The sequence below is a fragment of the Ascaphus truei genome, chromosome 3 (assembly GCF_040206685.1).
Source record: "Ascaphus truei isolate aAscTru1 chromosome 3, aAscTru1.hap1, whole genome shotgun sequence".
NCBI lineage: Eukaryota > Metazoa > Chordata > Amphibia > Anura > Ascaphidae > Ascaphus > Ascaphus truei.
Genome location: NC_134485.1, coordinates 274,504,248 through 274,525,148, shown reverse-complemented (window position 1 = coordinate 274,525,148; position 20,901 = coordinate 274,504,248). Strand labels below are relative to the sequence as shown.

Genomic DNA, 20,901 nt, shown 5'->3' with positions numbered 1-20,901 from the left:
TATATATATATATATCTATATATATATATAGATATATATATATATATATATATACAGTTGTGTGAAAAAGAAAGTACACCCTCTATGAATCCGATGGTTTTACATATCAGGACATAACAATCTCATCTGTTCCTTAGCAGGTCTTAAAATGAGGTAAATACAATCTCAGATGAACAACAACACATTACATATTACACGGTGTCATGATTTCTTTAACAAAAATAAAGTCAAAATGGAGAAGCTATGTGTGAAAAACTAAGTACACCCTTACTGCTTCCATAGGAATTAAGATGCTAAGTAGCAGACAGGTGCTGCTAATCAAAAGCCCTTGATTAATTGATCATCAGCAAGTGTGACCACCTCTATAAAAGCCAAAGTTTTAGCAGTTTGCTGGTCTGGAGCATTCAGGTGTGTGTTAACACAAAGCCAAGGAGGAAAGACATCAGCAATGGTTGTAGAGAAGCAATTGTTGCTGCCCATCAATCTGGGAAGGGTTATAAGGCAATTTCCAAATAATTTAAAGTCCATCATTCTACAGTGAGAAAGATTATTCAAAATGGAAAACATTCAAGACAGTTGCCAATCTTCCCAGGAGTGGACGTTCCAGCAAATTCACCCCAAGGTCAGACCGTGCAAGGGTCAGAGAAATTGCAAAAAACCCAAGAGTTACATCTCAGACGCTCCAGGCCTCAGTTAGCATGTTAAATATTAAAGTTCATGACAGTACAATTAGAAAAAGACTGAACAAGTATGGTTTCTTTGGAAGGGTTGCCAGGAGAAAGCCTCTTCTCTCTAAAAAGAACATGGCAGCACAGCTTAGGTTTGCAAAGTTGCATCTGAACAAACCACCAGACTTCTGGAACAATGTCCTTTGGACATACGAGACCAAAGTGGAGATGTTTGGCCATAATGCACAGCGCCACATTTGGCGAAAACCAAACACAGCATATCAGCACAAACACCTCATACCAACTGTCAAGCACGGTGGTGAAGGGGTGATGATTTGAGCATGTTTTGAAGTCACAGGACCTGGGAACCTTGCAGTCATTGAGTCGACCATGAACTCCTCTGTATAACAAAGTATTCTAGAGTCAAATGTGAGGCCATCTGTCCGACAGCTAAAGCTTGGCCAAAATTGGGTCATGCAACAGGACAATGATCCCAAGCACACCAGCAAATCTACAACAGAATGGCTGAAAAAGAAAAGAATCAAGGTGTTGCAATAGCCCAGTCAAAGTCCAGACCTCAACCCGATTGAAATGATGTGGCTGGACCTTAAGAGAGCTGTACATAAACAAATGCCCACATACCTCAATGAACTGAAGCAACGTTGTAAAGAAGAGTGGGCCAAAATTCCTCCACAACGATGTGAGAGACTGATAAAGTCATACAGAACACTACTGCTGCGGCCGAGTTTATTCGAGCATTTGCCCGTTCTCGGCCGCAGCAGTAGCCTGGCGCGCCGGAGGGTGACGGGCGCGCGCCGAAGCAGCGGAAGAGCGCCCTCCGATCGGGGCGCTCTCCCTCCCGCTGCCGGGTCCGCTGGGTCCCCCGGAACCCCCTGCCGCCGTCCCCCACATCGCGGGACACCAGGGCTCCCTCGGGGAGCCCCTGGACGTGCGTGCAGGGGGCGCACGCTCCCGATGACGCGTGACCGCGCGTCACTAGCAAGCCGGGAAATCTCCCGGCTTGCGGATCTGGCCGCAGTGCAATAAACTGTGTCGCCAGTGTATTACTTCAAGTTATTGCAGCTAAAGGTGGTTCTACAAGCTATTGAATCATAAGGTATACTTAGTTTTTCACACATGGCTTCTCCATTTTGGCTTTATTTTTGTTAAATAAATCATGACACGTGTAATATGTCATGTGTTGTTGTTCATCTGAGGTTGTATTTACCTAATTTTAAGACCTGCTAAGGAACAGATGATTCTTATTATGTCCTGATATGTAAAACCATATAATTCAAAGAGGGTGTACTTTCTTTTTCACATATATATATATATATATATATATATATATATATATATATATATATATATATATACTAGCTGATATACCCGGCGTTGCCCGGGATGTAAATACGTAATAGGTGGTAGTATTTATAAATCGTGGAACAATAGGTTGAGTATTTGTTGGAAAGGTTGGATAATAATGTTAAGAATAAAGATGGAAGAAAATGCAATAGGATGTTGTATAAAAATGGTTTATTGTAAACACACCAAAGTACAATGTATATTTTGGTGACATAAGTGATGTAAAAATGTGAGGCGTGTGTCCTGCTAGGGTGTGAGCATGTGTGAGGCGGCGGGTGGGTGTTCAGCACGGGTGGGCGTGGGTAGTGAGTGCTGGCTGTGGGTGGGGGTCCTGCTAGGGTGTGTGGCGGTGGGTGTGTGTCGAGTGTGGCGCAGGGGTGTGAGCGGTGGGCGGGCGAAAGGCAGAGGCGGGAGGGTGGCCGAAAGGCGGTGCAGGGGGGGAGGTGAAGGGGGGTGGTGGTGAGGGGAGGTGAAGGGGGGGAGGGGAGATGGTGAGGGGAGGTGGAGGGGGGGAAGTGAGGTGAAGGGGGGGAGGAGAGGTGGAGGGGGGTGAGGAGAGGTGGAGGGGGGTGAGGAGAGGTGGAGGGGGGTGAGGAGAGGTGGAGGGGGTGAGGAGAGGTGGAGGGGGGGTGAAGAGAGGTGGAGGGGTGGGGTGAGGAGAGGTGGAGGGGGGGTGAGGAGAGATGGAGGGGGGGTGAGGAGAGGTGGAGGGGGGGTGAGGAGAGGTGGAGGGGGGGTGAGGAGAGGTGGAGGGGGGGTGAGGAGAGGTGGAGGTGAGGAGAGGTGGAGGGGGGGGTGAGGAGAGTTGGAGGAGTGAGGAGAGGTGGAGGGGGGTGAGGAGAGGTGGAGGGGGGTGAGGAGAGGTGGACGGGGGGTGAGGAGAGGTGGACGGGGGTGAGGAGAGGTGGAGGGGGGTGAGGAGAGGTGGAGGGGGGTGAGGAGAGGTGGGGGGGTGAGGAGAGGGGGGGGTGAGGAGAGGTGGAGGGGGGGTGAGGAGAGGTGGAGGGGGGGTGAGGAGAGGTGGAGGGGGGGTGAGGAGAGGTGGAGGGGGGTGAGGAGAGGTGGAGGGGGGTGAGGAGAGGTGGAGGGAGGGTGAGGAGAGGTGGAGGGGGGTGAGGAGAGGTGGAGGGGGGGTGAGGAGAGGTGGGGGGGGGTGAGGAGAGGTGGAGGTGGGGTGAGGAGAGGTGGAGGGGGGGTGAGGAGAGGTGGAGGGGGGTGAGGAGAGGTGGGGGGGTGAGGAGAGGGGGGGAGAGGAGAGGTGGAGGGGGGGGTGAGGAGAGGTGGAGGGGGGGTGAGGAGAGGTGGAGGGGGGGTGAGGAGAGGTGGAGGGGGGTGAGGAGAGGTGGAGGGGGGTGAGGAGAGGTGGAGGGGGGTGAGGAGAGGTGGAGGGGGGTGAGGAGAGGTGGAGGGAGGGTGAGGAGAGGTGGAGGGGGGTGAGGAGAGGTGGAGGGGGGGTGAAGTGAGGGGGGGTGCGGTGGGGGGGTGAAGTGAGGGGGGGTAGTGAGGGGGGTGCGGGGAGGGGTGGTAGTGAGGGGGGGTGCGGTGAGGGGGAAGTGAGGGGGGGTGCGGGAGGTAAGTGACAATGTATCATGTGGCCGCTTGCTCCCCTTCCCCCACTGTCTGCCGGTCGTCGGTTCCCCCCCCCCCCCGAAAACCTTCCGTCTGTTGTGGACGTCTGCAGACAGGGTCGCGTGCATGCGTCGGCCGATCCCTCAGCCGTCCGCCCGCTACCACGCGGATCTGAGGCGGGAGGCAGCGTGTTTGAAATTGACGTAGCCGCTCCCCCGGCCGGCTGTCCGCTCCCCCGGCTGGCTGTCCGCTCCCCCGGCCGGCTGTCCGCTCCCCCGGCCCGCTGTCCGCTCCCCCGCTTTGTCCCGGGCGCTCGCTCCCGTGCGGCCGCTCCCCCACTGACTCTAGCGGCTGGGGTGTGAGCTTGGAGGCAATGCCGGAAGGGAGGGCAGAGGCGCAGGGGTTTTGCGCTGGGAGGGGAGGCACAGGGGTTTTGCACTGGGAGGGGAGGCACAGGGGTTTTGCGCTGGGAGGGGAGGCGCAGGGGTTGGAGGCCCCGGCGGCAGAGGTGTGCGCTGGGAGGGGAGAAACAGGGGTTTGAGGCAGCGGGAGGGGTGTGCGCTGGGAGGGGAGGCGGCGGTTTACTACTTACCTGGGCGGGAGGTGTGTGTGTGTGACTGTTAGACCACACCGGCCAATGAGAGGTGTGCGGGGGCGGGCGAGCGGGTCAAGGGAGCCATCTCATTGGCCTGAGGCGGAGTGACGGGCCAAAGGTCCAATGTGATTGTCCTGTGTCTCCCTGTGTCTAGGGGCAAACAGACACGCTTACAACGGTTTGAGAAATATATAGATATATATCATGTTTGTGCTATGTTTATTATATATATATATATATATATATATATATATATATATATATATATATATATATATATATATATATATATCACAAGAGAAGAAAGCGCCTGATCCTAGTGTATTATATTAATCTAATTAATTTTAAATTTTAAATTTATTATTATGTTTACATTGGTACTTATATATTTTAAAATACAATTAATATACATGTATATACAATCATGTTCTAGTGAGTTATAATGTAAATTGATTCATTTAATACATGCTCATTTTCACAATTATTAAGAATGGTTATTTACTGCACTAATAACATATAGCCTGAATAATACATATTTACTTACTATAGGTGCAAACAAAATATACACACTTATACTTGAATTTATATATATGTTTTCTTTAGTGGTAATAAATATGTATATTTCCAATGATTTCATTCTATTTTGTTATTGTTGTATAGGTCTATTGGGACATACAGCCATTAATTAATTGATTGATTGTATTTATCTATGCAAATATTCAACTATCCATGACCTCTGCTGATTGGTGGATTTAAATATAAATACCTATGACATATATCCGTCATTTATCCCCTGATGCAATCAACCAAGTGTGAATAAACGCGTAGGGATACTAGTTTTAATAGTGATGGTCACTGTACCAGACCTTTTCTGTATCTGGGACTTTCATTCAGACTCTGTGACGCTGCCCCGTGCTGACGCGCTGTTTGCTGGGACGCCACCTTATGGTGACACAATAGCGATTTGGTTCCCTTGGTCCTACCTTCTCCCTTCTTCCTATCCGGAACCACTGTTCACCACAGCTCGTTTCCGGCTGAGAACAAGAGTAGCTACACACTCTCTGGAGCTCATGCTGGATGGTAGCTCAGAGGTGCCATACAACTTGTCGGAGCAGGACGTGTGAGCGGAGCAGCAGATTCCAGCGTCTGGCGAATGAGTATTACTCAATGCATGCTTTAATACTTTTTATGTTTGTGAGTGCGCATTTGTTGGAGTTTTATTGGAACATTAAATGTTGCACCTTAATATAATACACTAGGATCGGGCGCTTTCTTCTCTTCTTGTCTTCTAGATCCAGTGGGAGGTCGTTGTTCCTTTCAGAAAGCTGCCTACATCCTAAATAGAGGGCTACTACCCTTCCATCTCAATAGGATATTTTCATCACATGGTTTTTGTGGACTCTATTTTACCTAATCATTTGTGTTGATCATTTTTCTATATTTTTTGTTTTTTCTTCACTCCCCCATGCTCACTTATTATTTTTTCTTATATATGCATGTTTATATGTTTTAATTTGAACAGTCACTGGTAATACTAGTTCATGTTATTGATTTAATTTTTATTTTATTTTACATTTTTATTTTTGGTATTATTTTGCTAGAGCATCATTTTTTGTTATATATTAGGTTTTTTTATTATATTTTTTACATTTTTTCATATTTGTTTATATATTTTTGAAAATACAGTCTAGTTTGTATATTATTGCAGATAGATACTAAAAGCGCAGTGTTTTTTTGTACAATACATACACACACACACACACACACACACACACACACACACACACACACACACAGTACCAAAAAGAGACTGTTAGTATGGGATCAACAACATTTTACTATCACAGTGTGGCATGGATGGTCTCATGGACTATGGTAACTGATGTGAACTGTTAACCATTGTTGATCCCATACTAACAGTCTCTTTTTGGTACTGTGCCTGGTTTGCCTTGATTATACCAACTGCATTTACGGTGTATGTACATAATATATGTATTTGACATCAGCATGTATTAGGCAATTTGGTGCATGTGTTATCTATGCTTGCTGTGTGGTTTTATATTTACTAGGGGTGAGGCCGGCCTTGTAGGTTCAAGGGGTTATTGTTAACCCCTTGTTCTACATATATTTTGTGCTTATAGGCTTTTTTTCCTTGCCTTGGGTATTAGGGGTCCATCAGTATCTTCATAGGGGATTTCCCCTGTCTGATACATTTTCTATCACAGGAGGATGTCAGGGTTTGTTTTAATATTTTTTGTATATTATGTTTGATTATTTGTGCTGTTAAATAAATTATAATTTTCTTTGATATTTGTTCTGAGTATACTTGAGTGCTGAGTTGGGACACTTTTCTTTTTCTTTTCATTGATTATATATATATATATATATATATATATATATATATATATATATATATATATATATATATATATATATACACATACATACAACATATACATACATATATACCATAATCACACCTTTCTTTTAGTACAATTCACGTATCGTACAATATAAATAATAAATTGTCAATTTTAATACAGTATATTCAAAGGCTATTAAATCTTTTCTGCACTGCACTGTTTTTCTATTTTATGTTTTTAAGATTTACCATGACATTGGGGAAGCCTAACCCCCTGAATCCATGGAAAATGTGTGTTTTTTATTACATTTCAATACATTTGCATACTGTTGCTGCCGATTACACAAATGTTTACCTCTTTGATGGAGTTGCCATCTTTTTAACAAGGTTCTTTATCTTTTCTGCAGAAGAAACGTATGTAATCTTTTCCAGTAAATAAAAGTCTTCCTCATGAAATTCATTTGATTCAATGGAACTCAAGAGCTAAAAGAAGAAACACATTTAACATAATGGGTTAGAGGCAACAGTCCAAATGTATCACACGGCTTGAGTCACTCTAAATTACTGTACAACAAAGAAAAAAAAAAGACTCTGGAAAAACAGTTCCGATTCATCTGAGTCGCACCGTTAAGAAAAAAAACCCATCTATATCAACACATAAAATCCTACAACAGTAATTGACACTATCCTTTTGGACACAAAAGATGCCAGCCTCCGGACTGGTGTACAATTGGACAGGTGATCAAATACCTTTAAGAGCAGTTTTTTTTTTAAAGGAAAGATAGGAATTGCCAATACAAAACCACTAAAAAAAAAAATTAAACAAACACCTCCTTGACAGCTCCAAAGATGTACATCGAGTTGCATATATATATATATATATATATATATATATATATATATATATATATATATATATATATATATATATATATATATATATATATATACACACATTGCTGTGCTCAGTCTCATACCTTTTGAGGGTGCTGAGTCCATGCAGCCTGGGTGTGGATATGCTGATAGAATAAATGATGAACGTCAGAAACTTTTATAGTAGAAACAAGAGCTCTCTTCACAGCTGTTCATAAGGCTTGCCATAGAACAGACAGACTTCACTTCAGACATGAACTAATGTCAAACAATATGGTTCCTCTGTGATTCTGCCCCTTGTTGCTCTCACTCCTACGCTAGGGAGGTACTAGTGCTTGTTTCCCTTAGTATTGGTTAAATTAGCAATCTCTTTGCTAGATTCAATAATTCCCGTTCTCAGAGGGACCCTTGTTGGCGCACACACTATTCTCTGGGATCACTAAGTCGTTTTGGCTCATGGCATTCTTAGTCTATTCTTGTCGTATTGGGAGTTTACTTAGCACCAACTCTGAAAACTCCCTGCTGAGCTCATCGTTAGGCTACGCTTATAGTGCCGACGACGGTCGCTGTAAAATCAAATAGAGATGACTTCCAGTGACCGCAACCAATCCGTCGCTGCGTCGCGCTTACTATACGCCCACGCGACGGTGGCGATGCATTTGTTTTGCCGCAACGTTGCGTCGCTGTCGCCGGCACTATAAGCGCAGCCTTACTTCTCTTCTGGCAAGAGAACAATCTTGGGTTCTATCTATATGAGGCACGTTTCTTAACTGAAAACAATAAATGGTGACAGGACATCCTTAATGCACATAACTATACACACAAACCTATTTACAGGACTCAGTCTGGACTCTGAGGAACCTGTTAATAGAACATTGGGTGAAGGTATACATACCCTTATATCTCCATGTAGTGACATCACTGGTCACAAGGCATGCAAAGGAGTAGCTATTCCTTCCTGAATAGTCAACTTGCACACATGATACAGAGGGGAGTAAACAGAGTGATCCCACACAGTTAACCCATTAAGGTGGTTAACCCCTTATACTAACTATAGTCCCCAAAATGGGGCTACAGCAACATCTATGATTAAATGTATTGTTAGATCAATTAAATGCTTCACAATCTTTGAAGAATATAGTTGACAACAGGACTAACGTGTGTATTTACACTTGTGTTTTATTTATAGCACCTGTTTATCATGAGAATCGTCAGATTACACAGTTGCACTTTCACTAATACACTGTACACAGAGGTTACAAAAACATTTCTTGAATCAAATTAGTTAGAATATGCAAAAAGAAATGTAAAATACATTTATTGTAAAACTCAAGGTTTATAGCCCATACTGGGCTTTGCTCTATGCTGAGAGAAACAAGAAAATAAAAAATAAAATAAATAACCCCAACATGGAAGTACATGGTCTGGAAATCTCATGCCAGATATGAATGTACTATATGATCTTTTATCCACATAAACATGAATATATTTATAAATATTGCAAGTTTGGTTTTGACAATAAGACATGCTATGAAAACACTGTATTTATTGCTTCCACTATCTTTATCCTGAAGGAGACTATTGTTGGAATCCTATCCATAGTCATTTGTCTACCATGTGCAGAACCTCTAAATTGAGACAGCCTATTGTTATCTGCTAAAGGGATAATTTAATTTGGGAGTCATAGGTGTTCCTCCCATATTTAGTGTCATCAAGGGGGAAGTAGGAATCAAGTTACAAAAACAATAGCTCCACCATTTTCTCCATTATTCATGCTCCCACTAGTTCACAGTTCTTAACGTTCCTACTGTAGTTCTTGAGTTCTACAGTTACTGAAGTTATAACTGTCTTGAGAGGCCCAAGCCAAGGCTCACACTGCAGCCTCCTGAAGAGTTCTTGAGGAGTCGAGGAGTGGAAAGCACAGTATAATGTAGGAAAAAGGTACCCAGCAGTAGCAAAATGAGAATTGTGGGCCTTGGGAAATCAGAAGCACATGGTGTTATGCTCAAATTGTTTCTTTGTGGGTTAAACATAACACAAGCATACTCTCTGACGAAGCGCTATATTAAGCGTGAAACGCGTTAGAGTAGATTTTTACTCTGTCTGTGCCATGTTGTCATTGTTTTATTAAAGACCTTTTTAATTCGACTCATGCTGCAGCCCTGGACGTCTACTTTTGCATGGCTGTGCTCCGTTTTTTCTCTTTTACCGGATTATAACACAAGTATAGAGCCCTCTCTGGTAGAGGCACTAGGGAGATCCCCAGTGGGAGAACCGTTAAGTTGTATTTACAATCTTTTCCTTTCCTCTAGTCCCATCATAACAGCCAATTAATGGGTTAATTCTTCTCTTAGGCATAGGAACAAAAAACAAACAATAAAACCTGCTTTAGTGGTATATAAACTCCTCCTCCTAACACCAGTTTTGAATATATTCAAAAGACTAAAACGTAAGCAGAGTTAATACAGTCTGTATATGATAAATCAAAAAACCCTATTACATCATAGTGGATAACACCCAAATAATTTAGGGGGGGGGGGGAATATGCTGCCATGATAGGACTGTTGCTCGACTGCTAAAATGCTGATACAGGCCCTCATTCTCTCCCGTCTCGACTACTGTAACCTCCTGCTGTCCGGCCTTCCTGTCTCTAACCTGTCTCCCCTACAATCTATCCTCAACTTTGCTGCCAGAATCACTCTACTCTTTCCTAAATCTGTCTCAGCGTCTCCCCTGCTAAAATCCCTCTCCCGGCTTCCTATCAAATCCTGTATCACACACTCAATTCTCCTCCTCACTTTTAAAGCTTTACACTCTTCTGCCCCTCCTTACATCTCAGCCCTAATTTCTCGCTAACCACAATCCCGACTCTTGCATTCTGCTCAAGGATGTCTTCTACCCCTTTTGTGTCTAAAGCCCTTTCACGCCTTAAACCTTCTCACTGACGGCCCCACATCTCTGGAATGCCCTTCCCCTCAATATCCGACTAGCAACCTCTCTATCCACCTTTAAGACCCATTTTAAAACACACCTTCTTAATGATGCATATGAGAAGCTGCATGGCTGATACTTTACACCTCATACATAAACCTTGGACCCTTGAAGACACACTTACCAGAACACATTCCTGCTGTCTCTGTACCTTCTTCCTACCTACCAATTAGGTTGTAAGCTTTTCAGGGCAGGGACTCCTTTTCCTAAATGTCACTTATGTCTGAAAGCACTTCTCATTATGTGTTATTTGTATTATTTGTTATTTATATGATTATCACGTGTATTATTGCTGTGAAGTGCTATTTACATGAATGGCGCTATATAAAGATATACATACATTAAATGGTTTACCTAATCTTGTGGATCTAGTACCCCCTTTGTAACTGCCCTTAATTCGAAGAGGTTTATTGGCAGAATTGTTATTTGGTGGACCATGCCTGCACAAGCTACCCAACCTTGTAGTCTTGCTTCGGTGGTTCAAATTTTCCAATGGTGAATCGTTGTTTTTCCACTCATTAGGCTGTGGTGTGTGCAGGTCCCTGGAGGAGTTCACTGGATGGACCTCACCGAGCATACTGTATATAGGTTAGTGTATCCTATACTAGGGAAGGTATACCCTTTTATGTTTTTGTAGTTGGGGACAGTGCCCTTGCCAGCTAGTGTCCATAGAAATCGTGCATCCCTACTCTTTCATGGTCAACATGGAGGAAGCCAATGACCAGACGATGTTCCCCGAACTGCAACCCCTACGCATAAAAAGATCCACCCCACCGGAGGGTCCTTGGCTAACTAACCCAGATGGCCTAGAGGTGGCATTCAGTACCCGAGAGGGGGATACTGAGAACAGTACAAGAGGAGAGAGAGTAAGGCCCAGAAGGGGTATATAGGGAATGTAAGCATTACAGACACTATTCAGGAAAAGATATGATATGCAACACATAGAAAATAGGGGTAGAAGGTAGAGCACTGCCAAAAAAAAGCAAAGGGCTGGGACAAAAATAACTATTTATTGGGCATATTAGCCAAAAAGACAAACACACAGATTAAAACTCTGACGCGTTTCCCGCCGTGGAGGCGCTTTATCAAAGAGTACTGAGGTTCCTTCAGTGTCTGATTATATACTGGTCAAATGTAGGTGCACACCTTCCAGTAATACAACTTAATTAGATAACCAAATAATGGATTATGCAGCAGCTGCTGATTGAAATCCAAAAGACAAAAAAGTCTATGATGCAAGGTGGCATCAAAACAACTGACCATTATATAGAACTGGATGAACCAAATGTTAACAACAACATCAAATAATGTTAAAAAGTTTACTGTTAGATACATAAAAAAAACAAAGTTTTTAAGTCAAAAACTCATAAATCTAGTAAATGCTATATGAAAATAAGAAAAACAGATTAAAAAATAAATGACAATAAAGTATATAATAATAGACAAAGAAAAAAGTGAATATGAAAGATAAACAAATCCTGAAAAAATAATAATAAATTAATTAAAATAAGAGTATAAAATAAATAAAAATGAATAGACAAAAAAGTGTATGTATCCTCATCATGATGATTGTGATTTATAGATTTATATATGTGTCACCTTGTTTATTTATTTATGAATTCTCAATATATTATTCTATTATATATTATATTTATCATATATTATAATTATTAGTTGGTTATTATTAGAAATCATCATAATTGATGTTATTGTATAGGTTATTTCTTATAACACATGAAGGTGATTTATATATAAATTATTATTTTTATAATAAGGGTTTTTTAATTCACATTTCTTATGTTATTTGGATCATTTCATGAGGATACATACACTTTTTTGTCTATTCATTTTTATTTATTTTATAATCTTTTATTTAACTTATTATTATTTTTTTCAGGATTTGTTTATCTTTCATATTCACTTTTTTCTTTGTCTATTATTATTTACTTTATTGTCATTTATTTTTTAATCTGTTTTTCTTATTTTCATATAGCATTTACTAAATTTATGAGTTTTTGACTTAGAAACTTTGTTGTTTTTATGTATCTAACAGTAAACTTTGTAACATTGTTATTGGATGTTGTTAACATTTGGTTCATCCAGTTCTGTATAATGGTCAGTTGTTTTGATGTGTTTGTCTTTTTGGCTAATATGCCCAATAAATAGTTATTTTTGCCCAGCCCTTTGCTCTTTTTTGGCAGTGCTCTACCTTCTACCCCTATTTTCTATGTATCACTAATTGGTATAACAGCACGCCTATCCGGTATACGCAGACACAGAGCAGCTGTTTCATCCTGAGGATTTTCTCTAGAGCTGCCCAGTGGATCCGGTTCCAAGCCAGTGTGGGGTCGGCGCTTCAGCCTCTTACCTGCACTCCAGGAGAAGATGCATCTGACGGAGACGACTACTGCGAAGGCATAGATCGCCGGCCGGTTCCCTTACAGCCACCACCTGTTCCGTCACCTCAGCAGTAACATCGCGGGAAGATCAGCAGGTACCCGGTTAGACAGCGTGAGGCTCTGTTTCTACAGGTCTCTACTACCATCAGTTGGTCTTTTGCATACCGGGTGACCGTCCCCGCTGCCCGAGTGAGGAGGGCGAACTCCCTCTGAGCCCCGTTCATGTGGGGGAGTGTACCATCGATTGGCTGGAGGGCTATCCCGACGGAGTGCAGGTGAGGTGGGGGCTACACAGACCTCACACATACCATCGGCTTTACTTACGGGACACTTGCTATTTATTCTCTATGCACACCGGTTTTGGCTATTTCATTTATAGCACATATTACAGGACATTGCAGTATTTTGTAGCATCAGCTTGGGGGTCTTCCCCTTTTTTTCCTTTTGCAATTGATATGCAACACAGGATGAATAAAGCCTTTGCATCTTCCTAACAGGCTGAGAACAAGGGCAGTTGGGGAAGAGAAAAAAAAAACGATACAAACATTGGAGAGATTAAAGACTGTACATATTGTGGTGTATGTTGCGACTGAGCCTTTATGCTCTGTGGTTAATAAAGATCCTATTTGTATGAATAAAGTTCGTGGCTCCCGTCATTGCATTTCCAATGCCCAGCATTCACAAATCCAGCACCCTGACAAGGTAACCAAGACAGAGTACTGCCATGTAAATAGACCACTGATGTAAACCCCTTAGGAGCAGTTGCCATGAGGGTAACACCAAAATGCTACTTTCCCTGCAGACAAGGTTCAAATGTTTGAGTCTTTCCTCAAGTTATCTGACTTGAGTCATTTTTTGTTTCAAAAACATTTCCAACTAATAATATTAAAACAGAAAATGTCAAATTGTTAGATTGAAACCCGTTGCCAGCAAATACATTCCTTTTTATGCAGCGGCCGCTCAAGGTTAGTTTGAACAGGCCACGTGTGCCAGAAACCTGCCTCAATGCAGTACAATAATGAAGTTAAAAAAAAGTAAACCGTTTGAAATGTTTGTGCAAAATAGTTGACAAAAAAAATGCAAATGACAATTTCTCAGTCATCATGTGAAAAATAAAACACATTACATTTACATGAGGTATTAAACCATCCATTAATGAATTATATAATTGGCTTCATAACACAGAGGGATAATTGCCTCCAAGCCTTTATTTATTGGAAAATGGCATGCACAGCAGCACAAGATAGCCCGTAAACCAAAGCACTAAATGCTCTTTAACTGCACACTCTAATAATGATGCCATATTTCTTCCAATACCACAAAGAATCAACGACTCCACTTTATCCAGAAATTAAATGTGGCAAAGTATAGTAGACGCACAAAAACTGTAAAATATTTGATAAATGTTCTCAAATACACATACAGTAGCATCCTAAATGGTATTCATTTTTCCTATTTGCATCAATATGAACCAATACAACAGCTCACTGTTGAAGAGGCTAATGGGAATCAGGCACTTATACTGCCCTCTGCCAGGAACAAAAAGGAGGTCACCCTGGATTTTAAGAAGAGAAGACAATAATGGTAAAGTTGAATTTAATGGCCAGAGCGGGTGGTGGGGAGGGTGAGAATAATAATGGCCATTATTTATTACAGTGCCAAAAATATAATCACCAACCCCTATGACTTTATATAAATCTACATGCACACAACTTCCTTTGCCTTGCCCAGTTACACAAAGAAAACTATCACTGCAATGTTCATTTTGCATTAAGGTGCTGATACAAGTTAAGTGGATAAAGAAACCAATTTGATTTATCCTACGTTGAAAAATCGTTCTTATTTTTTATACATACATACATATGCAGCGGCCGTTATTCGAACAAATCACGGAGCCGTTTTCGTGTGCGCTGCTGTACTCCTCGTGGCATTAACGCCGCCAATCTCCCCAGGCACACGTGTTTATCGCGGTTGCTTTGTTTGAATTTCATGGATTGTGAGCAATTAAATGCAATTAAATGATTGAATTGTAATGTGTACAGTACAGTACTGTGCTACTGTGTCAAAATCAGGTGTTTAAAAGCCAGAACACTAAAATGCCATTTTCTGCACTCGCGTCTTAAGGCAGTACAGTTGGAAGAAATCCCGCGCCATGACATGGGTATTCCGAGGTATACAATGCGTGAAGTGTTCGAATAACGGCCGCTGCATCTGTATATACTGTACACACACACACACACACACACACACACACACACACACACACACACACACACACACACACTATACAAACACACACACACACACACACACACACACACACACGTGTGTGTGTATGTATGAAAAAATAAGAACTTTTTTTATATAACACACACACACACACACATACACACACACACAAATAAAAAACATTCTTACTGTGCAGTCTATTATTACTGTACACAACAATCCATAGCTGCTGAAATTGTCACATTTCTGCATGTTGTATAAAAGATCGCCTTTGATCCTCGCCAACACTGCTCCCTTGACAAGACAAAACATTAAAGTAAAAGGCAAGATTCAGCCTGTGGACCAAGAACGATAAGTCATTCTGTATATATTAAAACACGTGGGTTGCCATAAACATCTTGCCATGTGCTTCCATGTTGAGTCTGATATACTAATTTATCTTCCAAGTCAATCTTTTCCTTGTTAAAACACAGGTTTGCCATGTATGGTGAAAAAGCAAAAAAAATTGGATTGTACAGTTAGTGCAAATTTGTAAAGAGAATTAAGTATTTGCACTGAACTGTAAATATCTCATATAATACAAAACTGGAACTCTGTAAGGAAAGCGTTAACATGGCAAAAACTAAATGACTTGCTTGGCTTACTAATTATGGAAAGACAAAACTATCATGTAAAGAGTATGGTGTCTGGAGGGTACACCGAGTGAGAAAAAGAAAACCAGGACCAAAGTTAGTATCCTAAAAACCCCAATGGAGATGCACGGACGTAAAACAAAACTTTTATCATTATAAATTAAAAAGACAAGAAGTAACTCTACAATGCATTTAAAAATTGGCAATTGTAAGCTACATACATATGTAAGCTCATATTAACACATAACTGGTTTGTACACACACACACGACATGTAGATACGACCAGTTTCACATTGCAAGGACAGCAAACATCCTCACACTGATGAGACCCAAAAAGTCAAAACAGCCATCTGTGAGTAGGTTTGTTGGCCATACATTTCTTTAACACAGGCTTTGCTGTGTTAGGGATCAACGTTAAACAGAGGATAAAAGCAAAATGTGATACACAGAGTGCATGCCATTACCCAGAATCCCTAACTGCAGGGCACTGTATGCAGTGAGTGGGGGTAAGGCGGGGCCGCGTGCGCCACCAGCCCCTTACCGCTGGTCTGGAGGTCCCCGCTGGCTCCTTCCGGCATGGCTGACTGCGTGCTGTGACACGTCAGCCATCCAGAGCTACAAGGAGCTTGTGGTTTCGGCGAGTGACGCATCACGTAGCACGAAAGGGAACCAATCACGGATTTGATCCCAGCAGCTATTCCGATTTCCCCCCTCTGGTTCCGATTTCCCCCCTCTGGTTCCGATTTCCCCCCTCTGGTTCCGATTTCCCCCCTCTGGTTCCGATTTCCCCCCTCTGGTTCCAATTCCCCCCCTCTGGTTCCAATTCCCCCCTCTGGTTCCAATTCCCCCCTCTGGTTCCAATTCCCCCCTCTGGTTCCAATTCCCCCCTCTGGTTCCAATTCCCCCCCTTGCTCCGATTCACCCCCTGTTCCGATTCCCCCCCTTGCTCCGATTCACCCCCCCCGTTCCGATTTCCTCCGTGTGTATTTGTGTGTCCGAGTGTGTGTGTGTGTCTCTGTGGGGCTGTCTGCAGTGCTGCGCTGTGTTTGTGTGATGGTTCCGCCCCGCAACCGTTTTGGCCACGCCCCTCGCGCCGGAAAAATTTCACTGCAGAAAGCAGATTGCTGTGCAGCGGGGCCTTAGCCTAAGGCAGGTTTGGGGACCTGTATGAGACAAGTGAATGTGCTCATGCAGTAAGTGTGCCATAATTACTGTTACATAAAAATCATACTGTAAAAGCAACTGCAAATTAAAGTAAGGCTCATACAAAATATGTCACCGCCAACTGATTCGTACACATCCCTAGGCTACGGCACACCTACTGTATTTATTTACATGTTCTTAATTATGTAACTGGTTCTATGACAAAGAAGAAACAGCTTAATAATTGAAAGAAGGCATAAAACGGTGACATACAGTACATCTAGCATTCATTGCCTACTTTTTAGAATATATAATAATGCAACAATATCAAAACAAATATGCTTTCGACGGTTGTGGTTGAGTACAAAACTGGACACAACAAGAAAGTGGTCTCACTCAGCTAGTTTTTAAATAAAAAATAAAAAAAAAGATTGATCTCAATACGGAGAAATGGTGGTGCATTGGAGTATATGGAACCTATTTAGAAGAGCTAGAGAAAACACTCTTATTTGTCCTCTCAAACCCTTACAAATATTCTTAAAATCTTAGGACCATCGATAGCTTGTCCCCAATGTTTGCAAAGACGCTAGTTCTCAATACACAGAATATAGATATTCTCAAATGTTGGCATTGGTTTTCTAGTGATATTAACCAATAGGAATTTCTCCCAAAATGCCTCCCTTTACGTTTTATGGTAAACTACTGTCCCTGATATCAGACCTCATTAGTGAGTGTGAGAAAAGGATCTAGGGGACGGATCACACTGGCATTCTGCCACATGGTCAGAGTTCCAACTTCCACATCGGGATAGTGCTTGTGACATTACAATATGTTATGACACACGCACCTGATGCGCGCTTACCAAAGTAACAATAAAAGGGAAGTTTTAAATAAGATTTGTAAGGGTTTAGGAGTGCATAAAAAGAGCAATCTGTTACGTCATCTAAGTGGCGAATATTAATCTGTATTGTTATCAATTTCAACTGAAAAGCAAATGCACCTCAAATGTGTGTGTGAGAAACCAACAGTAGCTGCTTCAAAACAGTCCACATGTTTCATTGATCTCAAAAATAAATTGAGAAGACTGCAGAAGAAGCTCCTGAACAGAATAAAAATCTAAAGGGATGCACTGGAAAATTCAACCAGATGAACAGATTGTGAGATAGGGGAGTGGGATATTATGGATATGCTGTACAGATGCAGCGGACGTTATTCGAACATTTCTCGAAATGGATTTTGAGCTTTGACCGAGATTTTCAAAATTTGCCACGGCAGACTAATGGCCCATCGGATTAACACATCAGGTGTCCCTGCTGTGTTAATTTTACCGGTGTCTCCCTGTCAGTAGGAGACGTGCAGTAAGAGAGGCTAAATCAGTCACTCTAGCTGCGCACCTGTTACAGGCTATTGCGGCGGTTTTATTAAAATTCTAACATTACAGTAATGTAGCAGGGGGTCTCCAGAGCTGAACCGCATTGATTTCAGGTCCGGGGACCCCCTACTTCCCGAGATACAGGTCCCTGTAAGGGGTGCCAGTATCCCCGCCATGTTAAAATCCACGTGGGATTTAAACAAAGCAGAGGGATACCTGCACCCCACGCCGGGGCCTGTATCTCGGGAAGTAGAGGCTGAAATCAACCTTTGTTCAACTCAGGAGACCCCGGCTCACGCACACTAGAAATAAAAATAAAATGTAAGCAGCTTCATTACCTTAGCGGCTAACCGCTAAGGCAATGAAAGAGTTAAGGCAGACTACCAGGTTTATTGGGGGCAGAGGGGGTGAGTGAAGGGGGTAATAGCCCCAGGATGGTTGGTTTGGCATCTCGGGTGGGCATTGAGAGGGGTTAACCCCCTTTATTCCCTGTGGCAACTACCCCCTTCACTCAATCCCTCTACCCACAATAAACATTAAAATACCTACTACACCAATACATAACCCACCCTCCAGACCATCTCGGACCACCACTCGGCATAGCGCAGGATTTACCCAGGTAAATGTTTGAATAACGGCCGCTGCATCTGTACATCCATCAGATTACCAATTTCCAGCACGGAGAGGGTAACACACCCCTGGATGTCATAATACATAGAGTAAACAAGTGTGTCACGCTAGACGGATGAATACTTCAGGAAGTGAGTCAAAAAAATTATAATCTAGGGCCATTGGCATTTCACAGACTCTAAATGGGGCACCTTGGCGTAAAGGTGCAGTCTGACTTTCCTGTAGTCCACCCTTTCAGACTTTTTCTTACCCGTCCATTACTGATCACAGCCATTTGTCCTGGAAGCAGTTTGAGAACCTCACGGCAGTATAACTGATGAGAACGAAATATGTCTATTCCAATAGTATTATACTTCTTCTCAAAAGCATCCCCATCCATTTCCTGAGGAAACAAAAGTGTATTTCTAATCACAACCAACAGTATGAATAATTGCATTTACATTATAGCTATGGGAGGAGGGAAGGGAAAAATGCTTTTATCTCCTTATTAATTGTTGCTCAATATCAGTGTTTTCCAACACCAGTCCTCAAGTCCCACCTACAGGTCAGGTTTTAATGATGTCCCTGCTATAGAACAGGTGGCGCAATGAGAATTACTGAACCACTAATTGAGCAAACTACTCTTAAGCAGGAAGATCCTTAAAACCAGACCTGTTGGTGGGACTTAGAAACTGGAGTTGGAAACCACTGCTCTAGATGATTTGCTTTTACGTACCAGTTGTCTAATTGGGGAACTACACAAATACGGTCTTCTCCCAAGCTGCCACAATCACAGCCATGACTTTGAAAAGGTTCTTGGTTGTAAGCCAAGCCTAAACAGAAAATAGCCCTCCCCCCCATCTTACCCCAATATATTGGTCATATGGAAATATGTCTTCTTTCAAAATAATTAGCACAAAGTTCTCCGGTTATAGAATATTTTACTAAATACAACAACTAAATCTTGAATGTAGGATTTGGACATGGGGATTTACTCCTGATGTTCCAGATGCCATCCAGAACATTTACTATAATGTAAAACATATTCATGATCAACAAATGCATTTAAAAAAAAATGTAATTTCTGTATCTATGTATAAATTATACTGTATTGAATAATGATACAGTCGCTACCAGTTCAAGGTAAATATTGCACTATTTTAGGCATGTTTTAGACTCGGCATTTACCACAAGGGTTTAATTGAGAGACTGGAATGTTCCAGAATGCACATTCTTAAAATGGCTGTATATGCAAGTTAAACCATGTGAATGGAGGAGGGGAGTTAGACCACATGTGTAATACTGAGGCGAGAAACACCAGGTGCATCCCATTTTCAAAATATCATAATATTAATCCCAATGTGTGTAAAATGTATGGAATTTAAAATATTTCTGCAAATTGGTTATTATTACAGTGTGAAACCAAATGGATTGTTTAAATACTCTTCATCTACAAGGATGTAACACTGAACATCATTTGTACATTTTATTTGAAAGATTTGGTATAAAAGTGCCACTGGAGTCCCACCCAGGAGGTCAACAGGAAGCAAATATATGTGTGTGACAAACTCCACACACACAAATATTAATACTGTATATGGGCCAGTTTTAGGAGATGTAGGGTGGTTTTGTAAAGGCCTTCACATTTGTCAAAAAAAATTTGGTTGCATGAACATTTTTTTTTATTTGTAGATCTGTATAGGTAGTATTAAGGTATTCCAATGTGGCCCTTTGTCTTCATGTTTCATTATTTGGATATTGTTTCAGATCTATATAAGTGTACTAGTGATTTTAAACTCTTTACGAGATTCACTTTCTGTTTACGTTTGTTAGTAGAGTTTGTTTGTGGGTAATATGAACTGGTAAAATAATTGCACCTGAGTGGGATTTTTGATTCAGAGGTGGAATTATTGGTAGTATTGTTCCAGTTTAAAGATTCCTAATTCAGTGCTGCTCAACTCTAGTCCTCAAAAAAACCCACAAGAGGTCGTTCAATCATAATCACTGAGTCACTGACTGAGCCACCTATGCTGAGCAGGACTATCATTAAAAACATGCTGGAGCTTCTTGAGGACTAGAGTTGGGAACCACTG

At 41.9% G+C, this 20,901-nt stretch overlaps 1 protein-coding gene across 1 annotated transcript in view; it reads right to left on the bottom strand.

The window, feature by feature from the left end:
* UGGT2 (UDP-glucose glycoprotein glucosyltransferase 2) overlaps nt 1-20,901 on the bottom strand; it is a 248,351-nt gene that overhangs the window by 96,808 nt on the left and 130,642 nt on the right. Inside the window, exons 22-23 of the mRNA XM_075590844.1 lie at nt 19,080-19,211; nt 6,915-7,042 (exon numbers count right to left, since the gene is read on the bottom strand). Coding sequence (XP_075446959.1) covers nt 6,915-7,042; nt 19,080-19,211 — 260 coding nt within the window. The remainder of the gene's footprint in view (nt 1-6,914; nt 7,043-19,079; nt 19,212-20,901) is intronic.